The 19,138-nt window shown below is 49.7% G+C and overlaps 3 protein-coding genes across 7 annotated transcripts; 1 reads left to right on the forward strand and 2 right to left on the reverse strand.

Moving 5' to 3' along the window:
* On the reverse strand, positions 300-5,482 carry ISG20L2 (interferon stimulated exonuclease gene 20 like 2). The gene is made up of 4 exons (XM_005677337.3): positions 5,370-5,482; positions 3,928-4,773; positions 1,910-2,110; positions 300-1,211 (listed from the first exon to the last, which is right to left on the reverse strand). The coding sequence occupies exons 2-4, from the start codon at positions 4,657-4,659 to the stop codon at positions 1,098-1,100; spliced, it is 1,047 nt and encodes a 348-aa protein (XP_005677394.1). The 5' UTR covers positions 4,660-4,773; positions 5,370-5,482; the 3' UTR covers positions 300-1,097.
* Positions 5,426-12,764, forward strand: RRNAD1 (ribosomal RNA adenine dimethylase domain containing 1). Of its 3 annotated transcripts, none has more exons than XM_018046301.1 (8): positions 5,426-6,191; positions 8,713-8,837; positions 8,989-9,181; positions 9,648-9,710; positions 9,956-10,099; positions 10,549-11,033; positions 11,807-11,991; positions 12,424-12,764. In XM_018046301.1, the coding sequence occupies exons 1-8, from the start codon at positions 6,081-6,083 to the stop codon at positions 12,543-12,545; spliced, it is 1,428 nt and encodes a 475-aa protein (XP_017901790.1). In that variant the 5' UTR covers positions 5,426-6,080; the 3' UTR covers positions 12,546-12,764. The 3 variants fall into 3 exon arrangements, with proteins under 3 accessions (XP_017901790.1, XP_017901791.1, XP_017901792.1); XM_018046302.1 differs by having other exon boundaries at positions 5,855-6,191; positions 9,029-9,181; XM_018046303.1 differs by having other exon boundaries at positions 5,856-6,191; positions 9,074-9,181.
* MRPL24 (mitochondrial ribosomal protein L24) lies at positions 13,066-18,108 on the reverse strand. Of its 3 annotated transcripts, none has more exons than XM_005677334.3 (6): positions 18,034-18,108; positions 14,274-14,522; positions 14,097-14,192; positions 13,768-13,871; positions 13,400-13,530; positions 13,066-13,303 (listed from the first exon to the last, which is right to left on the reverse strand). In XM_005677334.3, exons 2-6 carry the CDS (start codon positions 14,454-14,456, stop codon positions 13,167-13,169), a joined length of 651 nt encoding a protein of 216 aa, XP_005677391.1. In that variant the 5' UTR covers positions 14,457-14,522; positions 18,034-18,108; the 3' UTR covers positions 13,066-13,166. The 3 variants fall into 3 exon arrangements, with proteins under 3 accessions (XP_005677391.1, XP_017901795.1, XP_017901794.1); XM_018046306.1 differs by having other exon boundaries at positions 14,274-14,479; positions 18,034-18,100; XM_018046305.1 differs by having other exon boundaries at positions 14,274-14,517; positions 18,034-18,093.

The raw sequence follows: 19,138 nt of genomic DNA on the forward strand, positions 1-19,138 counted from the left end.
ATCCCTCCCACATGCCCACTCTGAGTCACTCTCCAGGTCACATATCCTGTGTGAGGGTGTCCGCACAGCTTCAAGTGTCATTTTTGGTGTGCTTGTTGATTTGTGGTGGGGCAAGAAGGCAACAGAGCACACGGGCCACAGACAAAGGCTTCGTCAGCGCTTCTTGATGACTTCCAACAAACCAGGGTCCATTCAGCGTCATCCACAGAGACTCTAGCCCCCCTAACAGAATTACAGCGCTAAGGAGTCTGTGACAGAGCTATTTAATGTGAAGTTATAAGGAAAACACCACACAATTGTTTTTCCTTTATAAAAAATTTATCAAGGGAATAATTTGCATTTTCAGAGGCTTGGTTTAGCAAAGTAAAAGACTAAAACTCATTGAAACATTTAAAAATTCTTCTTTAACCTAGCAAGTGGGGTTTAAATTAAATAAATTCTCTATTACTTTAGGAGACTGCTTTCCTAAATCAGAAAAATTGATTTCCAAGTCACTCTCTTACCTGTCCTGCCCATAACCCTAAGGAGAACTAAACCTCACCAGGAATGGCTTCTCCGGAATTCAAGGCGGAAAGAACAGGTGATACCCCAACACAAACCATATGTAGACTCTGAGCAGAAAGCAGAGTCTGAGAGATGCATTGTGATTGTACAAGTTATCATCCAACAGGATACTTCTGAGAGTGAAAGAGGGTGCTGTTAATTGCCTGAAAGGAAAGGCATGATGGGACACATAGCCACCCTAGTGATAAGGCAGTTTGGGAAAAGACATTTCCCGGTTTGCTGTGCCCTTTGAAAGTCAAAAGACTTTCCCAGAAGCAAAGCACCTTGGGACACACGGTTAGCACCATTTAAGAGGTAAACGGCCTAGGGGTGGGTTCTGACATGGAAGTGTCCTCCTTCCAAGTAACAGTTAACAAGACACACAACACCTGAAGTGGACCTCAATGGATGTTAAGTCTGGGGTGTGGCCTCCCTCTCCCCAAACCCCCTAGCTTGCAAAGGCGTAGAGCTGGTGGAGCGGTCCGTGGCCCACTGCCCCGTCCTGGGTGTGGTGCTGCTTCCGCCTGCCTACATCGCCGGTGTCCCCGCTGGCACTAGTCTTTAGGGGGATTCTGGGCCAGGTGCTGTTCCCATTCAACTTCAACCAACTTGTACAGCTCCATGGTGGCCTGAGCATCTTCCACTGAGGAATGTCCACTTTTCCCAGCCTGAACAAGGGAGGAAGAAAAGAGCATGAGGCTACAAGAGACCGTTTCCTCCCTTCCCAACTGGTGCTCTCCAACCTCAATGATGCTGCTGCTTGTGCAGTTAGCGGGCTGCAAAGGCAGACCTCTGGTTGGGCCCCGCTCATCATCTGATTTCAGGGGTTCAACTCCTACACTATGGTCTGCCTCAGTCCTTTCTGTGGCAACAAGTACACACCATATTGTTCTACATTCTTCTGTAGAAGCAGAACAGACCAGATCACAGACAGACCTTCTGAGTCTTCCATCTTCCCTAGTTCTTTAACTAATGTATGACATGTATCTATACCCTCATGACAGGCAGACCACCCCCTCTTCGACTGCCAAACATATGAAATACATAAGAGGCCCCTGAAGCCACTTTATGGTCATTTAGGCCACCACAACTACCTGCTTCTCTCTTTTCTTACTTAGGGTTTTAGTCCCACTTTTAGGCTTTTTTCCTTTTCCAAGTACCCTGTGGAACACTCTGGGAGGTAGGAAACAAGAACTGTTATGCCTATGTAGAGGGGGGCCTCTCTGCCTAAAGCTCTTCCCATCAGAGCACCTCCCCCTGGATCTCTCTGCAATCAGAGCAATCTGAGTGTCAGCGCCTGGAGAGAGGCAGCAGCCGGCCTTTCCCGTCCAAGCCAGAGGTCTGGCAGCTTTTGGGGAGACGCTACCTGGATGTCCCGGTTCAACAGCTTCTTGGTGAGACTCTTCAGAGACATGGTGGCATTCTCTGGGCAGTCAGCCTTACGGTTGAGGAGGGGGATATGAGAGGTGTCTCGGGTGAGGGACTTGGGATGAACGTACTGAAGGGCTTTGAAGTCGTTGTGGATGGCATGCCCCACCACTATCTTCCCTGTGAGAATCTTCAAGATCTGAAACAGACACGGAAGAGGAGGTGGTGAGGAGCACGATCCACAGATGCAGCCTCTGCATTCTAAAAGCCCAACACGGCTCTAAGTCCTTCTAGGCTCTTTTCACCACTTGCTCACTTGCCTCATCCTTGAAATGCCTTCTCCCCCAAGTTTTCTTTCACCTGAAATCCATCTCCTCTCCCCGAGGTAAAAGTAGGCATTTTTCATGGTGTAACCGTTTGGACATACCTAGCCAGTGGTTCCTTATCGTCACATTAATTTCTACCTCAATGTGATGTTCATATAATTACCTAGTTCAGTCCTGGCTTGATACTTGAAGTTCTTTAACCATGATAATTGTTATGTTGGGCCTTAGATACAGGCTGGGACAAATACTGTAAAGATGGGCTCCAGGGAGATAATGGAAGCCCCAAATTATATGCAAATTGATATGCATATGTTTCTGTGTTTGTTTTTTGGGAGGGAATCTATGGCTTTCATCAGACTCTCAAAGGGCCTACAAGCTATAAAAAATTAAAAATTGGGAATTAAGAATTGGCAGTCCAGTGGTTAGGACTCAGCACTCTCACTGCCAGGGGGACCAGGTTTGATCCCCGGTTACAGAACAAAGATCTCACAAGCCTTGAGGTATGCCCCACCCCGTAAAAAAAGATAAAGACTCACTTTCAGTGAGGACGATAAAGAATATGCCATGAACTTGGAGGGCCATTACCAAAATGGGGTTCCAAACAGACTGCAAAAGAGTTAACAGGCCTGGAATCAATGCCTGGCCTCCCAATGGGACCCTTTGGAAGGGTACAGACTCATTTGAATGTACCTTGGTCTCATACCCCAGCTTGGGCACTGATTTTTATGATGAAAACCAGATATAGTCTAATCAACTTGGTATTTAGTTGCCCCTACAGTTTGCTGACCACTAACACCTTTACTATGCATTAATTTCAACACACAGCCTTCATTAAAGCTAAGTGGATGTGCTGTTTCAGAGCCACCTGATCTTCTGACTCTCCCAAGCCTTTGCTCAGCTATGCCCCTGAGGGTGCACAGGATGTTCTTCACTCTTCATGTTCTTTCTAAAATCTAGCTGTTCTACCTCTGATGAAATTCCTCCAAATGACTGCTCTGGCATATGAGAGATTACTGGAACAGTGTGTCTAGACAAGACAAAGAATGTAGAGCTGAAATTACAAAGTGGACCAAGGGTGCCCTCTGGAGGCCTTCCAAGACCAGCAGCTCCTTTCCCCTTCCCCTGTTCATTCAGCGTGCCTCCAGTTTCCAGCATAGAGCTTACAGTGGCTAGGATTGCTCAGTGAATGAGATGAGAACCCCAACATATCAGCCCTGTGTCTTTTACCCCCTTCATTGCAGGCTGCCTGTTCCAGTTCTCCACCAACTTTCCACACTGCCACAGACCACTTCTTGCTTGGGAAGCGCCCTCCACCTCTCTGTTCTCAACCCTAGACCCACCTCTACAAGGTATTCTCAAGTTGAACCCTTTCCCCCTGGCATTCATGCCTGCTACTCTGTCCATCATGGGTTGCTGTTTTTCTAGCAGAGTCCCAATTATCCAGATGAGGATTCCACTTGGGATCTAAAACAGGGTCTAATACAGTTTATTACACCAGCTATTTTTAAGTTTCCAGGTGCTTACCACTCTTCATCCCCAAAGAAAAGCCTTCTTTATCTGCTACTCCATCCACTCCAACTCTCCCTCCACAATCCTTTGGTGCCTTCCCAGAGTGATATCCTTTGCTGAAAAATGATTTGGACTTCACCCTATCTGCTTCGCTGCTACCACCATCCCTCACGCCTCTTACCTGGTTCCGAGCAATCTTGAAGGGCGTAGCATTCACCATGTGCTGCTTCCGGATACCACTCCATCTGGTCCGGTAGTCCACAATGTGGCAAGGGGGCAGGATGTACTCATCATAAAGCACATCTCCGTCATAGCTGACAATGCTACATCGAGCCAAGGAACTGACATGCCCCTTGGGTCCAGTACCCACCATCTCACAGTCAATTGCCACCATCTTCCCCGGTATCTTCTGGGATGCCCCAGAGTATTTATTCTCTGAATGTGTTTGGGTGGAGTTCTGTGGGCCATTCTTGGGTGGAGGATTCTTCTGGGAGCCCTTCTTCTGGGGGCGAGTTGGGTGGCTCTTAATCTTTGGTAGGGCGCTCTGGAACTCCCCCAGCAAATCTACTTTAGCCACAACAGAACCAGCCTTCTGTGAAGGGGCAGGAGTCAGCCAAGGCACTGCAGCTTTCTTGTCCAGGGACTGCTCTGACCCACTGCTGGAGGCAGCTGTTGTCTTCTTTGGAAGGGGAGTGGCCTTCCAAGTGCCATCTACCCTGGGAGTTTCCCCTTTCTTTGAAGGTTCTGAGTGCAGCTTAGGCACCTTGCTAGGGGGCTGCTTCTTCTTATTGAGGAAGCCTTTCCGTTCCAAGAGTCGCCGCTTCTTGACAAATTTTCGGTGCTTGGCATTTCCCTCTAATGCCTTTTTGGGGGGAGGCTCGCCAAAATCCAGATTGAGGAGTAAGGTAGACATGATGACACTGGATGGTGAGAGAACAGTCGGGAAGAACAGCTTACAGATGAGAGGAAGATAGAAGATTCATCTGCTGAATCCCACAGACCAGCATTTGGAGGTTTGCAGCATACCCTAGGGAAGAAAACGATCCTGATAACGGAGCCCATAGGCTTGGGAATCAATAAGACCCATCTTTGCAGGACTTAAGAGAGGGGAAAGACATCAGAGTAACCTCTCAAATAATGTGATATGACGGAAGGAGAACTTCATTCTGAACCAGGAAGCCTGGATTCTAGAGAGCTCCACAATTCACCAGCTGTATGGTATTAGGAAGGCCAGGTCTCCTCTCTAGATCTCAGTCACATTTGTAAACTTAGGGGGTCGCAGGGCCAACTAGCTGAAACAGCGATCTACAACGCCAGAATAGGTGAACTCTATCATCTACCCATGGAGGGAACGTCTAGGTATGCTCAAAGGCAGTGACAGGTTTGGCAAAGCTGATCTCTGGATTACCCTAGCATCCTCACGCGGGTCTCACGAGTGGAGATACAAATTCAGGCACTCATCTCCCTCGTTTCCAGGTGGGGGAAATCTCCACATGCATCTCACTCAAGTCTTTGTGCCACGAAAGGACCTTTGACAACACACATTGGTAGGGGAAGGAACCGAGTCTAAGGAACAGGTGCCATGCACGCGGCGGAGCCAACCTCGCACGCTCTCTCACCTACCTCCTAGATGGGTCCGCTAAGACCGGAAGCGCCAAGAGCCGGATGCGGAAGTTGGCGCGCGTCGGCGATGCCCAGGCCGGCAGGCCCGCGGGTTGGAACGCGCTGGAGGCCGGCGCCCGCGTACCCGCACGGCCCCTGCCTCCGGGAGCGAGGCCAGGGATTCGGAGTGTGTGGGCAGCGGCAGCGGCGGCGGCGGCGGGGGCGGTGTGGGTGGGGGCGGGGGCGGGAGGCGCTCCCCGGCCCCTCTAGCCCCGTGGAGGTACAACTCGAAGGTGTGGGGAAGCTGCGACAAACGGGAACTGAAACGCGCGGGACAACCCGCGGCCTCACTTCCGGAGAGGAGAGAAGTGTACGGGAAGGGGCGGGATCTGGAGGCGGGACCTCGGACTTCGCCCACCCCTATTCGTGAGCAGCGCACTGCGCGATGCCTCTGTGGCGTCACTGCGCTGGCACCCCCGCCCCGCTAGTCTCAGACGTAGACACCTTGGCGCTGTGGGGCGTCGCGACCTGTGACGTCAGGGGTGCGCCTGAAGTCTTCGTCCCGAGCCTGGAATCCCGGAAAGGCAGCATCGGGCACCAGATTCCGAACACTTTTTCTTCTGAGACCACCTGAAGTGCTGAGCCCAGCCCGGGTCCCAGACCCGCGTGGTTCTCACCCTGGTCCTCTCCTCATTGCTTTCTCGCTTCCCGCGCCACCGTCTTGGCCCCGGAATGCCCGGGGTCTCCGCCCGGCGCCTCTCTCACGAAGAGAGGAGACAGCTAGCGGTGAACCTCACCCGGGTCGTGACGCTCTACCGTTCCATCCTGGACGCCTACATCATCGTGAGGCCACAGGGATGTGGGTGGGGTGCTCCTGCTTGTGTGATTGGCTACCTAGCCACGACTAGGGGAGAATCTGGAGAGTTAGCGTCTGATCTTTTTTTCTAATAGGTTTTTTTCAGTTTTTTGTCTGTACAAGAAAGGGTTAAAGCTGGGGCAAAAACCCCGATTCTTTTTTTTTTTTCCTGATGACCTAAATATTAATATTTCTAGCATCTAGGTTGTTTTTCTAATTCTCGCGTCCAGTAATAAAGCGCATGGACATTTGAGCCATGCTGCTGCGGCAATGTTGAACTTTCCCAGGAATATGTGAGGTGTTTTCAAGAACACACATGATCGTTCATTCAGGTTTTGAATAAGTTCCTGGTTTTGCCGTGTAATGGACAATTCCAACTTTGAAGTCGACTGAGTCGGACTAGAGTCCCGCCTTCCTTATCGTGTTAACATTAGGCATAAAAATTCCTCCTAGCCCCAGATCCTCAGCTGTAAAATAGATCCCATTTTGAAGGATCATTGTGAAAAATAAATGAGATGATGTATAAATGCCACCAGCATCCACTGAATTATTCAATTCCCAAACCCAGAAGCCATTCTTGATTCAGCTCTTTCAACAAGTCTGTTGATTCAACCTCCAGAATAGATACCAAATTCACCCATGTGTCTCCATTGACACTGCTACCACCCTAGGCCAAGCCAACATCATCTCTCTTCTGGACTGCTTCCTAACTGATTTCTGTATTTGCTTCCTCCCTTCCATTCCCATTTCTTCACAAAACAGGCAGACTGTTCTAAAAATGTAAATCTGATCGTGACTTTTCTTGCTTCCTAGGTACTCTGGGATTTCCCAGGTGGCGCTAGTGGTAAAGAATTCGTCTGCCAAAGCAGGAGACCCGAGTTGTGGGTTCAATTCCTAGGCTGACAAGATCCCCTGGAGTAGGAAATGGCAACCCACTCCAGTATTCTTGCCTGGATCCTAATTATAGGTAATGGTAGTTACCATTACCTATAAAACCCTACAAGCTCCCTTTAAAACCTGATCACATTTCATTCTCTCCCACATTCACTATACTACATCTACACTGGCTTGATCAGGGCCTTTGCACTTACTGATCTTCCTGGAATGTTTTTTTTCTCAACAGAAAGGCAATTGAGTAGGGTGGTTAACAGCAAAACTCTAGGGTTGAATTGGTTTCAGATTCCAGCTGTACTACTTACTAGCTTCTTGACCTGGACAGATTAATGAAATGCATTAACATATATAAAATGTTTCAGACAGTATCTGGCATGTTAAAGTATTCTGTGGTTACTGCTACCTGAATTTTTAAAAGGGGAGATAGAACTGACATGTAACATTTTAGTTTCAGGTGTGTAATGTAATGATTCCTATTTGTAGATATTATGAAATAATTGTTGTTCAGTGGCTGAGTTGTGTCTGAGTCTGTGTGACCCCATGGACTGCAGCACATCAGGCTTCCCTGTCCACCACTATCTCCCAGAGTTTGTTCAAATTCATGTCCACTGAATCAGTGATGCTATCTACCCATCTCTTGCATCAGTTAATATCCCATTGCTGTAATTTTTTTCTTATGATGAGAACTTTTAAGATCTACTCTCAGCAACTTTCAGACATACAATATAGTAGTATTTACAACAGTCACCATACTATACATCTCCATGACATTTACATTGTAACTGGAGGTTTGTACTTTTTGACCCTCCTCACCTATTTTATTTACCCCCACCCCTGCCTCTGGGCAACCAAAGCATGCAGTGTTTCACATGTGCTGTATTACTCTAAGAGTACACTCAAACTCTCCATTATGGTACTGTCTCATTAGTGTTTTATTGTCTATGTGGCACTTGATGTTACTTGAAATAATTTCTTTAAGTGTAAACTCTGCAAGAGCAGGGATCTTGTCTGTCTGTTTTGTTGCTTGTATCCCCTGAGCTTAGGATAGAACCTGATGCCTAAGCAAAGCTCCAGAATTTGTGTTGAACAAATAAATGAATAAAAATACATTCTGGCGGGGAATCCCTGGTGGTCCAGTGGTTAGGACTTGGCAGTTTCACTGCAGAGAGCCCAGGTTCAGCCCCTGGTCAGGGAACTAGGATCCCACATGTCACATGTGATGACCAAAAAGAAAAACCAACATTTTGGCATATATAATGTCTGGCATCTGTGGTGTCTGGCACATGTAACAGTAGGTTACTAGATGGTAACATACTGATAGTGTGTGTTAGTCACTGCTGTGTTAAGGAGGCAGGTGCAAAGCAACCACATACAGCCTTCAGTTCAGTTGAGTGGCAGACACACATATAAATAAGGGGGACACTGCTAAAAGGAGAAATGTGTCCAGATTGCAATTTGGGCTCAGGAAGGAGGGGAAGGCTAGAGCAGCCTTCAGAGAAGTAACTCTGATGAGGAGAGGTTCCTGCTAGTTGCAGCTGGTGGCCGTGTGTTGTGTGGGTGGGGAAGAATGGGAGGGGGAGTAGCCTGTTGATTGCTTCTCCCTTTCCCCTCCAGGAATTTTTCACAGACAACCTGTGGGGCACACTCCCTTGCTCATGGCAGGAAGCCCTGGATGGACTGAACCCGCCACAGCTGGCCACGCTGCTGCTGGGGATGCCCAGGGAAGGGGAAGTGGCCAGGTATGGGCAAGAGGGACCCTGTGCCGGGGGACTCGGAGCTGAGCCCTGCAGGGAGCCATCGCTCAGTCTCACGAGGGCTTCCTGGGTTGTAGGCTGGCACACTCAGGATGCAATGGGACTATTCACTGGGGGCCTGGGCGGGCTATCTCAGGTACAGGTCGGTGTGGCCACTCACCCTGCTGGCCCTGAAGTCCACAGCCTATGCCCTGGCCTTTACCCGGACGCCTGGGTTTCAGACCCCCTCAGAGTTCCTGGAGAATCCCAGCCAGAGTTCCCGACTGACAGCTCCATTCCGGAAACATGTCAGGCCCAAGAAGCAGCATGAGATTCGGAGGCTGGGAGAGGTGAGATGGCTGGGGTTCAGGTAGTATCTGGGGGCCTTGGGGACTCCTTAAGCCTATGGGTTACAAAGGTTTGGGCACCTTTTATCACCTAGAGGACCAGAAGCCCTGGAAGGTCCCTTCCTTGCAGGTGTACTATAATCCTATCTTCATCCTTTTGCTGGGTTGGTGGTGGCTATAGTTGAATCATTATCTTATTCTTGTTCTGATAATCTTCACAATCTGCTGATGGTGTCACCCAGGGCTCTTGTTCTGTGGGGACTGAATCACTGTCCTGAGAGGAGCAAAGACAGTAGCCTGAGCCTGGGGTCAGCACACCCTGTTTTGGTTTCCATGTCTCTTGTCTCTCCCATGGCACCCCCTACCCGTCTTCCTCTGCCATCCTCAGCTGCTCCCTGCTCTCCTTATGAGTGTTTGCCCCGGGAGCCAACAACCAATGGCCAGGGGCCTTTGTTCCCTCTGCTTTCAGCTGGTGAAGAAGCTGAGTGACCTCACAGGCTGCACCCAGGTTGTGGATGTAGGCTCAGGCCAGGTGAGCCAGACCCATAATAGTCTGCTTTTGTTTTTTGTGTTTTTTTGGTCATGGGGATAGACTAGAAGGTGGGTTGTCAGGCCACGTGCCCAGAGGTGCAGGTAATAAGGAGCGCAGGAAGTAAGCTGGGCAGAATTTAAGCCTCTGGGGGCCTGGTACCCAAGTGTCCAAACCATAGATAGGGATGGGGACTATGTAGGGGACCCTGAACAGGACTGTCTTTAACCCCCTTCTCTTGACTCCAGGGCCATCTCTCCCGCTTCATGTCCCTGGGGCTGGGGCTGATGGTAAAGAGCATTGAAGGGGATCAGAGACTGGTGGAGAGAGCCCAGCGCCTAGACCAGGAGCTCCTACAGACTCTGGAGAAAGAGGAGAAGAGGAACCCAAAGGTAGACCAGCCCTTCCTGCAGCCAGGACCATGAGACCAGGACTGACTTGGCTGAAACTAGGCACCAAGGCTGAATTCTCTCTTTTAAGTGTCTCAGCTCGAGGTGGTGTGTCCCTGTTTCTGCTACCTCCTTCACCAAAGCCTCATCTTAAAGGCACTTTCTAGTTAAAAAGTGCTTTCTACACCGATACATCCTTCTCACAGCCACCTGTACAAAGTGGCCAATCAGATATCAGCCTCATTACAAATGAGGCAGCTGGTACTCAGAGATGAAAAGATTTGCAGTTAGTAATGACAGACGCAGAATCTATCCCATTTCCTCTGCCCCAGCTGCTCTCCCACCTTCCTCCTTGGTAAGGAACTCAGGACAGATCCCTTCCTATGGCCTGAGGTGGCGTATGGACAGGAAACAGGCCTCCCATCTGCCTTTGTTCTGTCCTACCTCCACAGGTGGTCCAGACTGGCCCTCGCCACCCCCCACACCACGTGGTTAGGTGGGTGGACCCCACGACCCTGTGTGAAGAGCTCCTGCTTCCGCTGGAGACCTCCCCTCAGAGCGGGGCCCGCCTGCTGCTGACGGGCCTCCACGCCTGTGGGGACCTGAGTGTGGCCTTGCTGAGGCACTTCTCCTGCTGCCCTGAGGTGGTGGCCCTGGCTTCAGTGGGCTGCTGCTACATGAAGTTGAGTGACCCTGGTGGCTACCCACTGAGTCAGTGGGTGGCTGGGCTGCCCGGCTATGAACTGCCCTACAGGCTTCGGGAGGGGGCCTGCCATGCCCTGGAGGAGTATGCTGAGCGGCTACAGAAAGCAGGCCCCAGCCTCCGAACCCACTGCTACCGCGCGGCACTGGAGACCGTCATCCGGTGTGCCCAGCCTGAGCTCCGGCGGCCAGGCGTGCAGGGGATTCCCAGGGTCCACGAGCTCAAGATTGAAGAGTGAGGCTGGGGGATGGGGAGGGGGTGGTGGTGAGATGGGGGGCATCACCTACTGGGGGTATGATTCCCCTCCCACCCTCACTTGTTAGCGTGTCCTAAAGAAAATCTAGATGTGCTGGGGTGGGGGAGTGGGTAGTGATTGAGTTCTGAGACAGCTTCAGATTTTCTTTAAAAGGCAGTTGTCACTCTTATCAAATTTTTGGAATGATAAAATACGGCTAAGTAATTGGACGTGTGCGTGCTAAGTTGCCTCATGTCTGACTTTTTGCCATGCTATGGACTGTAGCCCACCAGGCTCCTGTCCATGGGATTCTCCAGGCAAGAATACTGGAGTGGGTTGCCACGCCATCCTCCAGGGGATCTTCCCGACCCAGGGATCGAACCCCACATCTCTTAGTTTCCTGCATTGGCAGGTGGGTTCTTTACCATTAGCGCCACCTGGGAAGCCCAAATAATTGGACAGGTTTGTCTAAAAATAAATTTTTGGATTGATTTGCTATTGAATGGACAGATCACAGCCAGAAAACTCTTTAAATAAAAATGTGTCTTAAGGGACTCCTTTGGTGTTCCAGTGGCACTCCCTCAGGGGTCCCAGGTTCGATCCCTGGTCAGGAAACTAGACCCCACATGCCACAACCAAGACGCAGCACAGCCAAATAAACATGTATATTTAAATACACCTTAAGGTAGAAAAGCAGAGCTGGAATTGAATTAGAAACAGTTTGAATGGAGTGACTTTCTAAGCTGAGTGCTGTCTTTGACTGACCCAACAGATACGTGCAGCGGGGGCTACAGCGGGTGGGGCTGGACCCCCACCTGCCACTGAACGTGGCTGCCCTTCAAGCTCACCAGGCCCAGGAGAACCGTGTGGTGGCCTTCTTCAGCCTGGCCCTGCTGCTGGCCCCACTGGTGGAGACTCTGATTCTACTGGACCGGCTACTCTACCTTCAGGAGCAGGGTGAGGGGGCCACACCAGGGACCCGGGGCTAGAGGGGCTAGAGCTCTAGGGGTCTCCTTCAGGTCCCTGCCCCTACACCTGCTGGGACTTGGCCCATCACCATGGTGATTCTAGGACCAATAGCTGTTTCAGCATCAGATGGGGGTTGGGGGGGCCTGTTAATGCAAATTCCTGCTGAACCTGGATGCCTGTCACCATAGGATAGGTGAAACATCCCTGAGGTGCATCTTAAGCCAGCATCCCTCCAACGTGCTGAGGCTTACCTCCTCCCAAGTCAGCGTCTCGGGCACTCATGTTCCTGGTAGAAAGCGGGGTTTCCTTAGATCCCCTTGGGCCTCTCCTGTGCGGAGAGGAGCTATGCCTAGAGGTCAGGCAGGAAGTGGCTACGAGTTTGTTTCATTTCTCTCCTGAGTAGCCCTGCCTTTCTCACAGGCTTCCATGCTGAGCTCCTACCCATCTTCAGTCCCGAACTCTCTCCAAGAAACCTGGTTCTGGTGGCCACCAAAGGGCCTCTGGGTGAGGCCCTCTCTCTTCTGGAGACTGAAGACAGCTGACGCAGGCAGAGGAAGGGCGCAGCTCAGCCCCCATCTGAAACTGCCAGGCACCACACTAGGAGGCAGTCTTTGCCTCCTCAGCCAGAGAACCAGCATCCTGCATCCTCCCTGGCGTCTGGGTTCCCTGCAAACCAGCGTCAAACCCTTTCTCTCCCTGTGTATGTTATATAATGTTATGCAGAAGTTTATTTTCAATTTATTAAAAAATTGAAATCTTTACTGGTCTACCATTTCTATTAGGTATAAAGGACAGACCAGCACCCTCCCTACTGAGTCCTGCTGAGGTTCTAATTTAGGCCTCGTACTCCCAGTCCCTGCGGTCTTCCTAACAGGCAGTGCCCTGTTATTCAGAGGTCACTGTGAGGGGAAGCTCTCTCCCTTTGACCTCCATCTGAGAAATCTTCAGGCCCTGCCCTGTGGGAGGACCCCCTTAAGATTGTTAACTTCCATCCAGGTTTTGTCATAACATCAGGACAGGTGGGCCCTCCCTCAGCCCCTGAAACGGGTCAGGGTGCAAGTCTTACCAGAAGACAGAGGACCCAAGGCTCTTTATTAGCGTCTGAAGAAGAGGTGGCCGCAACCTTCAAGGCTAAGACGAGGAGAGAAGTGGCTCCCCCAGACTCAATACCAATAGACTTTCTTGTGTCTCCGAGTCTCCTGGATCCCCATCGCCTCCATCACCTCCTCCTCCAATGTCTTTAGACGAGGCACATAGGTTTTTTCTAGAGCATCTTCCACTGATGTGTCTTTGGGGCCATCTATTGAACCAGAGGAAGGAAGATGGGTGGGAGGGCTTCTTAACATCTCTTACTCCCCCACCCCCACTTTTGTTCCTGCCCCTCACCCAGCCTCACCAATCCATGTTTCAGGGACGATGCCATCAGCTCTGGGAACATCAGGTTTCGGGATGATCCTTCCTGACCTTGTGGACACTCGTACTCGCTCTCCTGCCTCGGTGAATCTCCACTCCACTTCAGTGGGTTTCCTAGTAGATAGAAGCGAGACCTCCAGGGAGCAGTCTCCCTGCTATCTTTCAGCCCAAAAGTCACCATCTTATTTCTCTGCTACCCCTGGATTGGGGCTTCCTACAGGAGGTCATGTCCATGAGATGGCCCCTCTCAGTTTCCAGCACATCCAACCCACCATTCCCTTTGGATAAATATGGTCAACAACTTTCCAACAGAAGGCAGGAAACCCTCTGACCAGAGCCCCTTAGGCTTGCCTGTCCATAGGATCCACAAGTTTGACTTGGTTGTGGAGCAAGGGTGCTTCGCTGGGGACCATGGTTCCTCGGAAATCCACAGTCTTGCCAACATAGCGGTAATGCTGTCCAAAAGAAGGGGGGATGGTGGCTATCAGAAACCAAAGGGTGTGAAGGCGGCTTGTCTACCGCAACTCAGAGCATTCAGTCCACGCTGAAAAGTGAAAGGTTTGGAGGCTCGGCTGCCGCACCATCCCCTCAGCCAGTCTCCTTCTTCCCCGTGCCGTCCTTCATAGACAGGGACGGATGGCACAGGCTTCCTGAGCATCACCACCTCACTCTTTACTTACTGTATTCAGTCCCTCGACAACCACCCAGTTTCGCTGCCGGATAACTTGAACCACTTTGCCTTGCTTCCCGGCATCCTTGCCTTCTAGGATCTCTACCTGTGGGAAGATAGCGAGCGTCAGGGAGGGCGATCCTTGCCTGGGAGCACTCCACCACCCAACCCTGTCTGAGACTCTCACCCTGTCCCCACAGAACAGATGCCAGTCTTCCTCAGGGATGGGTTCCACAGCCACCCGGCGCCGCCTGGTCCCTGGAGGGTTCTTCTTCTTATCTGCCAAGGAGCCTGGGCGGCTCATCCCATAGCGGTAGTTGGGAGGCAGGGTGACCTTAGATGCCAAGGCCAGCAGAGCAGAGAGCCGCATGGCTGGAGGCTATGAGAAGTCCCCTGGACAGTGAAAGACCCAGAAATCTTCCTAGTCAGCTCTGAGCTAGACAGAAACAAGAGGGCAAAGAAACAAGGGAAGAAACACCTTTTTAAGCACCTGCTCCATGGCTCAAGGGACTCCCTCCTACTGAATCCTCATAAGACACTGTCTTCACTATTACAGATGATGATACAGACTCAGAGAATTTAAGTGACTTGTCAATCGTCATAAAGTTACCATGTGGGAGGATCGGCATTCAAACCCATAGATACCTGACTTCAAAGTCCAAAAAAGTTCAGTGAGGCCAAGACCATGTTATCTAGATTGCCTCTGAATCTAGAAGATCCTAGTAGGGTCTGGCACGTATTGTTTAGTCGCTCAGTTGTGTCTGACTCTTTTGTGACCCCATGGATTGTAGCCAGCCAAGATCCTCTGTCCATGGGATTTCCCAGGTAAGAATACTGGAGTGGGTTGCCATTTCCTTCTCCAGGGGATCTTCCTGACCCAGGGGGATTGAACCCGAGTCTCCTGCATTGGCAGGTGGATTCTTTACCACTGAACCACCTGGGAAACCCTTGTCATGTATTAGGTACTCAAAAAAAAGTCTTTCAATAAATACACCAATTGCAAGATGTAAAGAAAACACTGGCGTTAAGTCCCCAAGCCAGGCAATTACAAGGTAAGACAAACAGGTAGCAGAGATAAAAACTGGGATTAGGATGTCCCTATGTGCACGCACAGTTGCTCAGTCATGTCCAAACTCTTTGCAACCCCATAGACTGTAGCCTGCCGGGCTCCCCTGGCCCTATAAGACTTCCAATTCCTAATCTCCATCAGGAAACGATCACTTCCCCCTGAGATAGTTTCTTTTCTAAAGGAAAATCATCCAGAGCAAGACTGTCGGATTACAGAGACCTACAATTCCAAACTAAGTATGTACTCTAAGCTTCCCAGTTCCTGAAGGAAAATGGACTAATCCAATGGGCACTTGCTACCTTCCAGCGGCCATGCTAAGTGCGCTCCTGTGTCATCTCATTTAACCCCAAGGACAACTGACGAAAGAGGCACCATTCACCTTGCTCCATAGCTAAGAATGAAACCTAATTCAAAGAACAATTAAAGTTCACTATGATGACATTAAAAGCTCTGGACTGGGTAGTCAGAGGACCTGAGATCTAGTCTCTGCTCCACCATCAACTCATTCTGTGACCCTTGTCTTCTGAGCTCAGTTCCATTATCCATAAAATTTTACAGAGCTGTTTCTGTCATTTAAGTTATTTCTAATATTTTAACAAAGCAAGACAGAATTATGTGGATAGTACTATCCTTTCTGGGTAAGTTTAAAAATACATATTCTGTCATAGGCATAAATATTTACCAGAAGGAAACAGGGACCAACTAAAGTACTTGTTTTGGGGAAGAGGAAGTTTGGGAGAGCTGTTCCTTTCCATAACATTTGCATTTTCTAACTACATACATTTAAAAATATATATCAACTGGTTTATCTGAACACTGAGATATTGGGTCATTTTTCTTCTCTATACTTCTCAAAATGGTAAACAAAAGACCTAGTACTATTTTAAATTAATGCTGGATGAAGATGTGGCCACAGGACTGGAAAAGGTCAGTTTTCATTCCAATCCCAAAGAAAGGCAATGCCAAAGAATGCTCAAACCACTGCACAATTGCACTCATCTCACACACTAGTAAAGTAATGCTCAAAATTCTCCAAGCCAGGCTTCAGCAATATGTGAACCGTGAACTTCCAGATGTTAAAGTTGGATTTAGAAAAGGCAGAGGAAGCAGAGATCAAATTGCCAACATCCCCTGGATCATCGAAAAAGCAAGACAGTTCCAGAAAAACATCTATTTCTGCTTTATTGACTATGCCAAAGCCTTTGACTGTGTGGATCACAATCAACTGTGGAAAATTATGAGAGATGGGAATACCAGACCACCTGACCTGCCTCTTGAGAAATCTGTATGCAGGTCAGGAAGCAACAGTTAGAACTGGACATAGAACAACAGACTGGTTCCAAATAGGAAAAGGAGTTCATCAAGGCTGTATATTGTCACCCTGCTTATTTAAGTTATATGCAGAGTACATCAAGAGAAACGCTGGGCTGGAAGAAGCACAAGCTGGAATCAAGCTTGCTGTGAGAAATATCAATAACCTCAGGTATGCAGATGACACCACCCTTATGGCAGAAAGTGAAGACTAAAGAGCCTCTTGATGAAAGTGAAAGAGGAGAGTGAAAAAGTTGGCTTAAAGCTCGACATTCAGAAAACGAAGATCATGGCATCCGGTCCCATCACTTCATGGCAATTAGATGGGAAAACAGTGGAAACACTGGCTGACTTTATTTTGGGGGGCTCCAAAATCACTGCAGATAGTGATTGCAGCCATGAAATTAAAAGACGCTTACTCCTTGGAAGGAAAGTTATGACCAACCTAGAGAGCATATTAAAAAGCAGAGACATTACTTTGTCAACAAATGTCTGTCTAGTCGAGGCTATGGTTTTTCCAGTGGTCATGTATGGATGTGAGAGTTGGACTATAAAGTAAGCTGAGCGCAGAAGAATTGGTGCTTTTGAACTGTGGTGTTGGAGAAGACTCTTGAGAGTCCCTTGGACTGCAAGGAGATCCAACCAGTCCATCCTAAAGGAGATCAGTCCTGGGTGTTCATTGGAAGGACTGATGTTGAAGCTGAAACTCCAATATTCTGGCCACCTGATGCGAAGAGCCGACTCATTTGAAAAGACCCTGATGTTGGGAAAGATTGAAGACAGGAGGAGAAAGGGATGACAGAGGATGAGATGGTTAGATGGCATCACTGACTCGATGGACGTGAGTTTGAGTAAACTCCAAGAGTTGGAGATGGACAGGGAGGCCTGGCGTGCTATGGTTCATGGGGTCGCAAAGAGTCGGACACGACTGAGGCTTAGGGCCTCAGTGTTCGTTCATTCAGAATCAAAAAATGCTTAGGGAGCACTACTATGTGACAGATCTAAGGTCAGGAACCTTACCATTCCCGGCATTTGATGGTCACACTGCTATTTGGGGGTAGGTTGACAAGAGACGAGGAAACCAAGGCCCTGAGAGCTGGTGACTTGCCCTAGTTCATACAGCTTGATAGTAACAGCGCGAATCTCAAGACCTGAGTCTCCCGCGCGATTGCCCTAAGACTCTCCTTAATCTCAGCCGTTCTAGATCTGAAGCTCAGACAGGCGATCCCAGAAGCCACCCCGCTTAGGTCTTTTTCTTTTCTCTCCAAGCCCTGGGGAGGCTGGTGACCTTCCGCTGTGGGGTTTCCGTTGCACGCTCTAGGGGAACTGTTGTGTAGGTAATGATCCCCCAGGCCCCAGCGCCAAAGGCTCCTTCCACCGCCAGTCCCATCCTAGGTGCGGGTAATGATCAGCCCCCAGCGGTCTTCAGTACCCAGCCACTCCGAGCTTCCGATGCTTGGAGACCCCAGACGAAGCAATTGAGCCATGCCGGGGTAAAAGACCTTCCCGTTCTCACCTCCCCGACCAGCCCAGAGATCCCGAAATCTCTGGTTCACGAAATCCTCACCTCAGCTTCCCGCTGATCCGCCGACCTCCGCGGGTCCCGTAGGCACTTGGGACCCACGCCCCGCCCAACCCCATCCCTCAGATTTCTGGGAAATGTAGTCTAATTGTACAATGGACGCTCAACAACGAACCTGGCCTCTCTGCATACTGGGAGTTGTAGTCCGCCGCTACGAAGCAAGCGGGAAGCAGGAAATTTGACCGGGTCGGAAATCGAGGAAGCGTAAGAGCACCGTGAAGCACGTCGGGAGTTGAAGGCAAAGTCGGATAGGCTGCGGCGCCAGGCACATTCCTGCACGTGCTCTACGTGGAGGCCGCTGGGAATTGTAGTTACCAGGGTCCATGGCTCCATTTTCTAGGTTATTGCGGCTTCTTCAAAGCAGGCCTTCCCTTCTAGTGAGACCAGTCAGTACTCTCCTCGTCCGCCCTTCTCTGCTGCCTCATCTGCCCAAGGCAGATGACCAGTGTCATAGGCTTTCTAAAAGGTTCAAACCTGGGCCTTTCGGTGCGAGTGGATGAACTAGTCACAAAATGTCAGACTGGAAGAAACCTCAGAGAGGGTGAAATCCAACAATTCCACTTAATTCAGGAGTATTGAGGATTCCATGCTATGGACCGCCTCATCCTCCAACAGTTATCAGTAGCAGGCATCCCTAGCTTTGCCCTTGAGCATCCAATTTGTTTCTACAACCAGACCCAACCCTCTCTTTCCTGGCCATTGTGAACCTACTTCTTGTGCAGACTTAAAAAAAACTTTCCCAGGTGCTTAAGGGGAAGCTATGTTAAACTGGCTGGGCAGAACCAGAGTATTGGGTGCAGTATTCAGTGACTTTGCCCTCATGTGGAAATTTCGCTGTTGTTCAGTCTTTCAGTCATGTCTGAGTCTGCGACCCCATGGACTGTAGCATGCCAGGATCCTCTATCCTCCACTTTCTCCCAGAGTTTGCTCAAACACATGTTCATTGAGTCAGTGATGCTACCTAACCATCTCATACTCTGCCGTGCCCTTCTCCTTTTGCCTTCAATCTCTCCCAGCATCAGGGTCTTTTCCAATGAATATTCAGGATTGATTTTCTTTAGGATTGACTGGTTTGATCTCCAGACTCTCA

The sequence above is a fragment of the Capra hircus genome, chromosome 3, assembly GCF_001704415.2.
Source record: "Capra hircus breed San Clemente chromosome 3, ASM170441v1, whole genome shotgun sequence".
NCBI classification, from domain to species: Eukaryota; Metazoa; Chordata; class Mammalia; order Artiodactyla; family Bovidae; genus Capra; species Capra hircus.

Coding starts and splice junctions, on each gene's coding strand:
- RRNAD1 (XM_018046301.1), top strand. CDS start 6,081: ATGCCCGGGGTCTCCGCCCGGCGCCTCTCTCACGAAGAGAGGAGACAG. Junction 9,182..9,647: donor AGATTCGGAGGCTGGGAGAG/GTGAGATGGCTG, acceptor CTCTGCTTTCAG/CTGGTGAAGAAGCTGAGTGA. Junction 10,100..10,548: donor AGGAGAAGAGGAACCCAAAG/GTAGACCAGCCC, acceptor CTACCTCCACAG/GTGGTCCAGACTGGCCCTCG.
- ISG20L2 (XM_005677337.3), bottom strand. CDS start 4,659: ATGTCTACCTTACTCCTCAATCTGGATTTTGGCGAGCCTCCCCCCAAA. Junction 2,111..3,927: donor TCAAGATTGCTCGGAACCAG/GTAAGAGGCGTG, acceptor TGTCTGTTTCAG/ATCTTGAAGATTCTCACAGG. Junction 1,212..1,909: donor TGTTGAACCGGGACATCCAG/GTAGCGTCTCCC, acceptor TCCCTTGTTCAG/GCTGGGAAAAGTGGACATTC.
- MRPL24 (XM_005677334.3), bottom strand. CDS start 14,456: ATGCGGCTCTCTGCTCTGCTGGCCTTGGCATCTAAGGTCACCCTGCCT. Junction 13,531..13,767: donor CTTGTGGATCCTATGGACAG/GCAAGCCTAAGG, acceptor TCTATCTACTAG/GAAACCCACTGAAGTGGAGT. Junction 13,304..13,399: donor CGTCCCTGAAACATGGATTG/GTGAGGCTGGGT, acceptor CTGGTTCAATAG/ATGGCCCCAAAGACACATCA.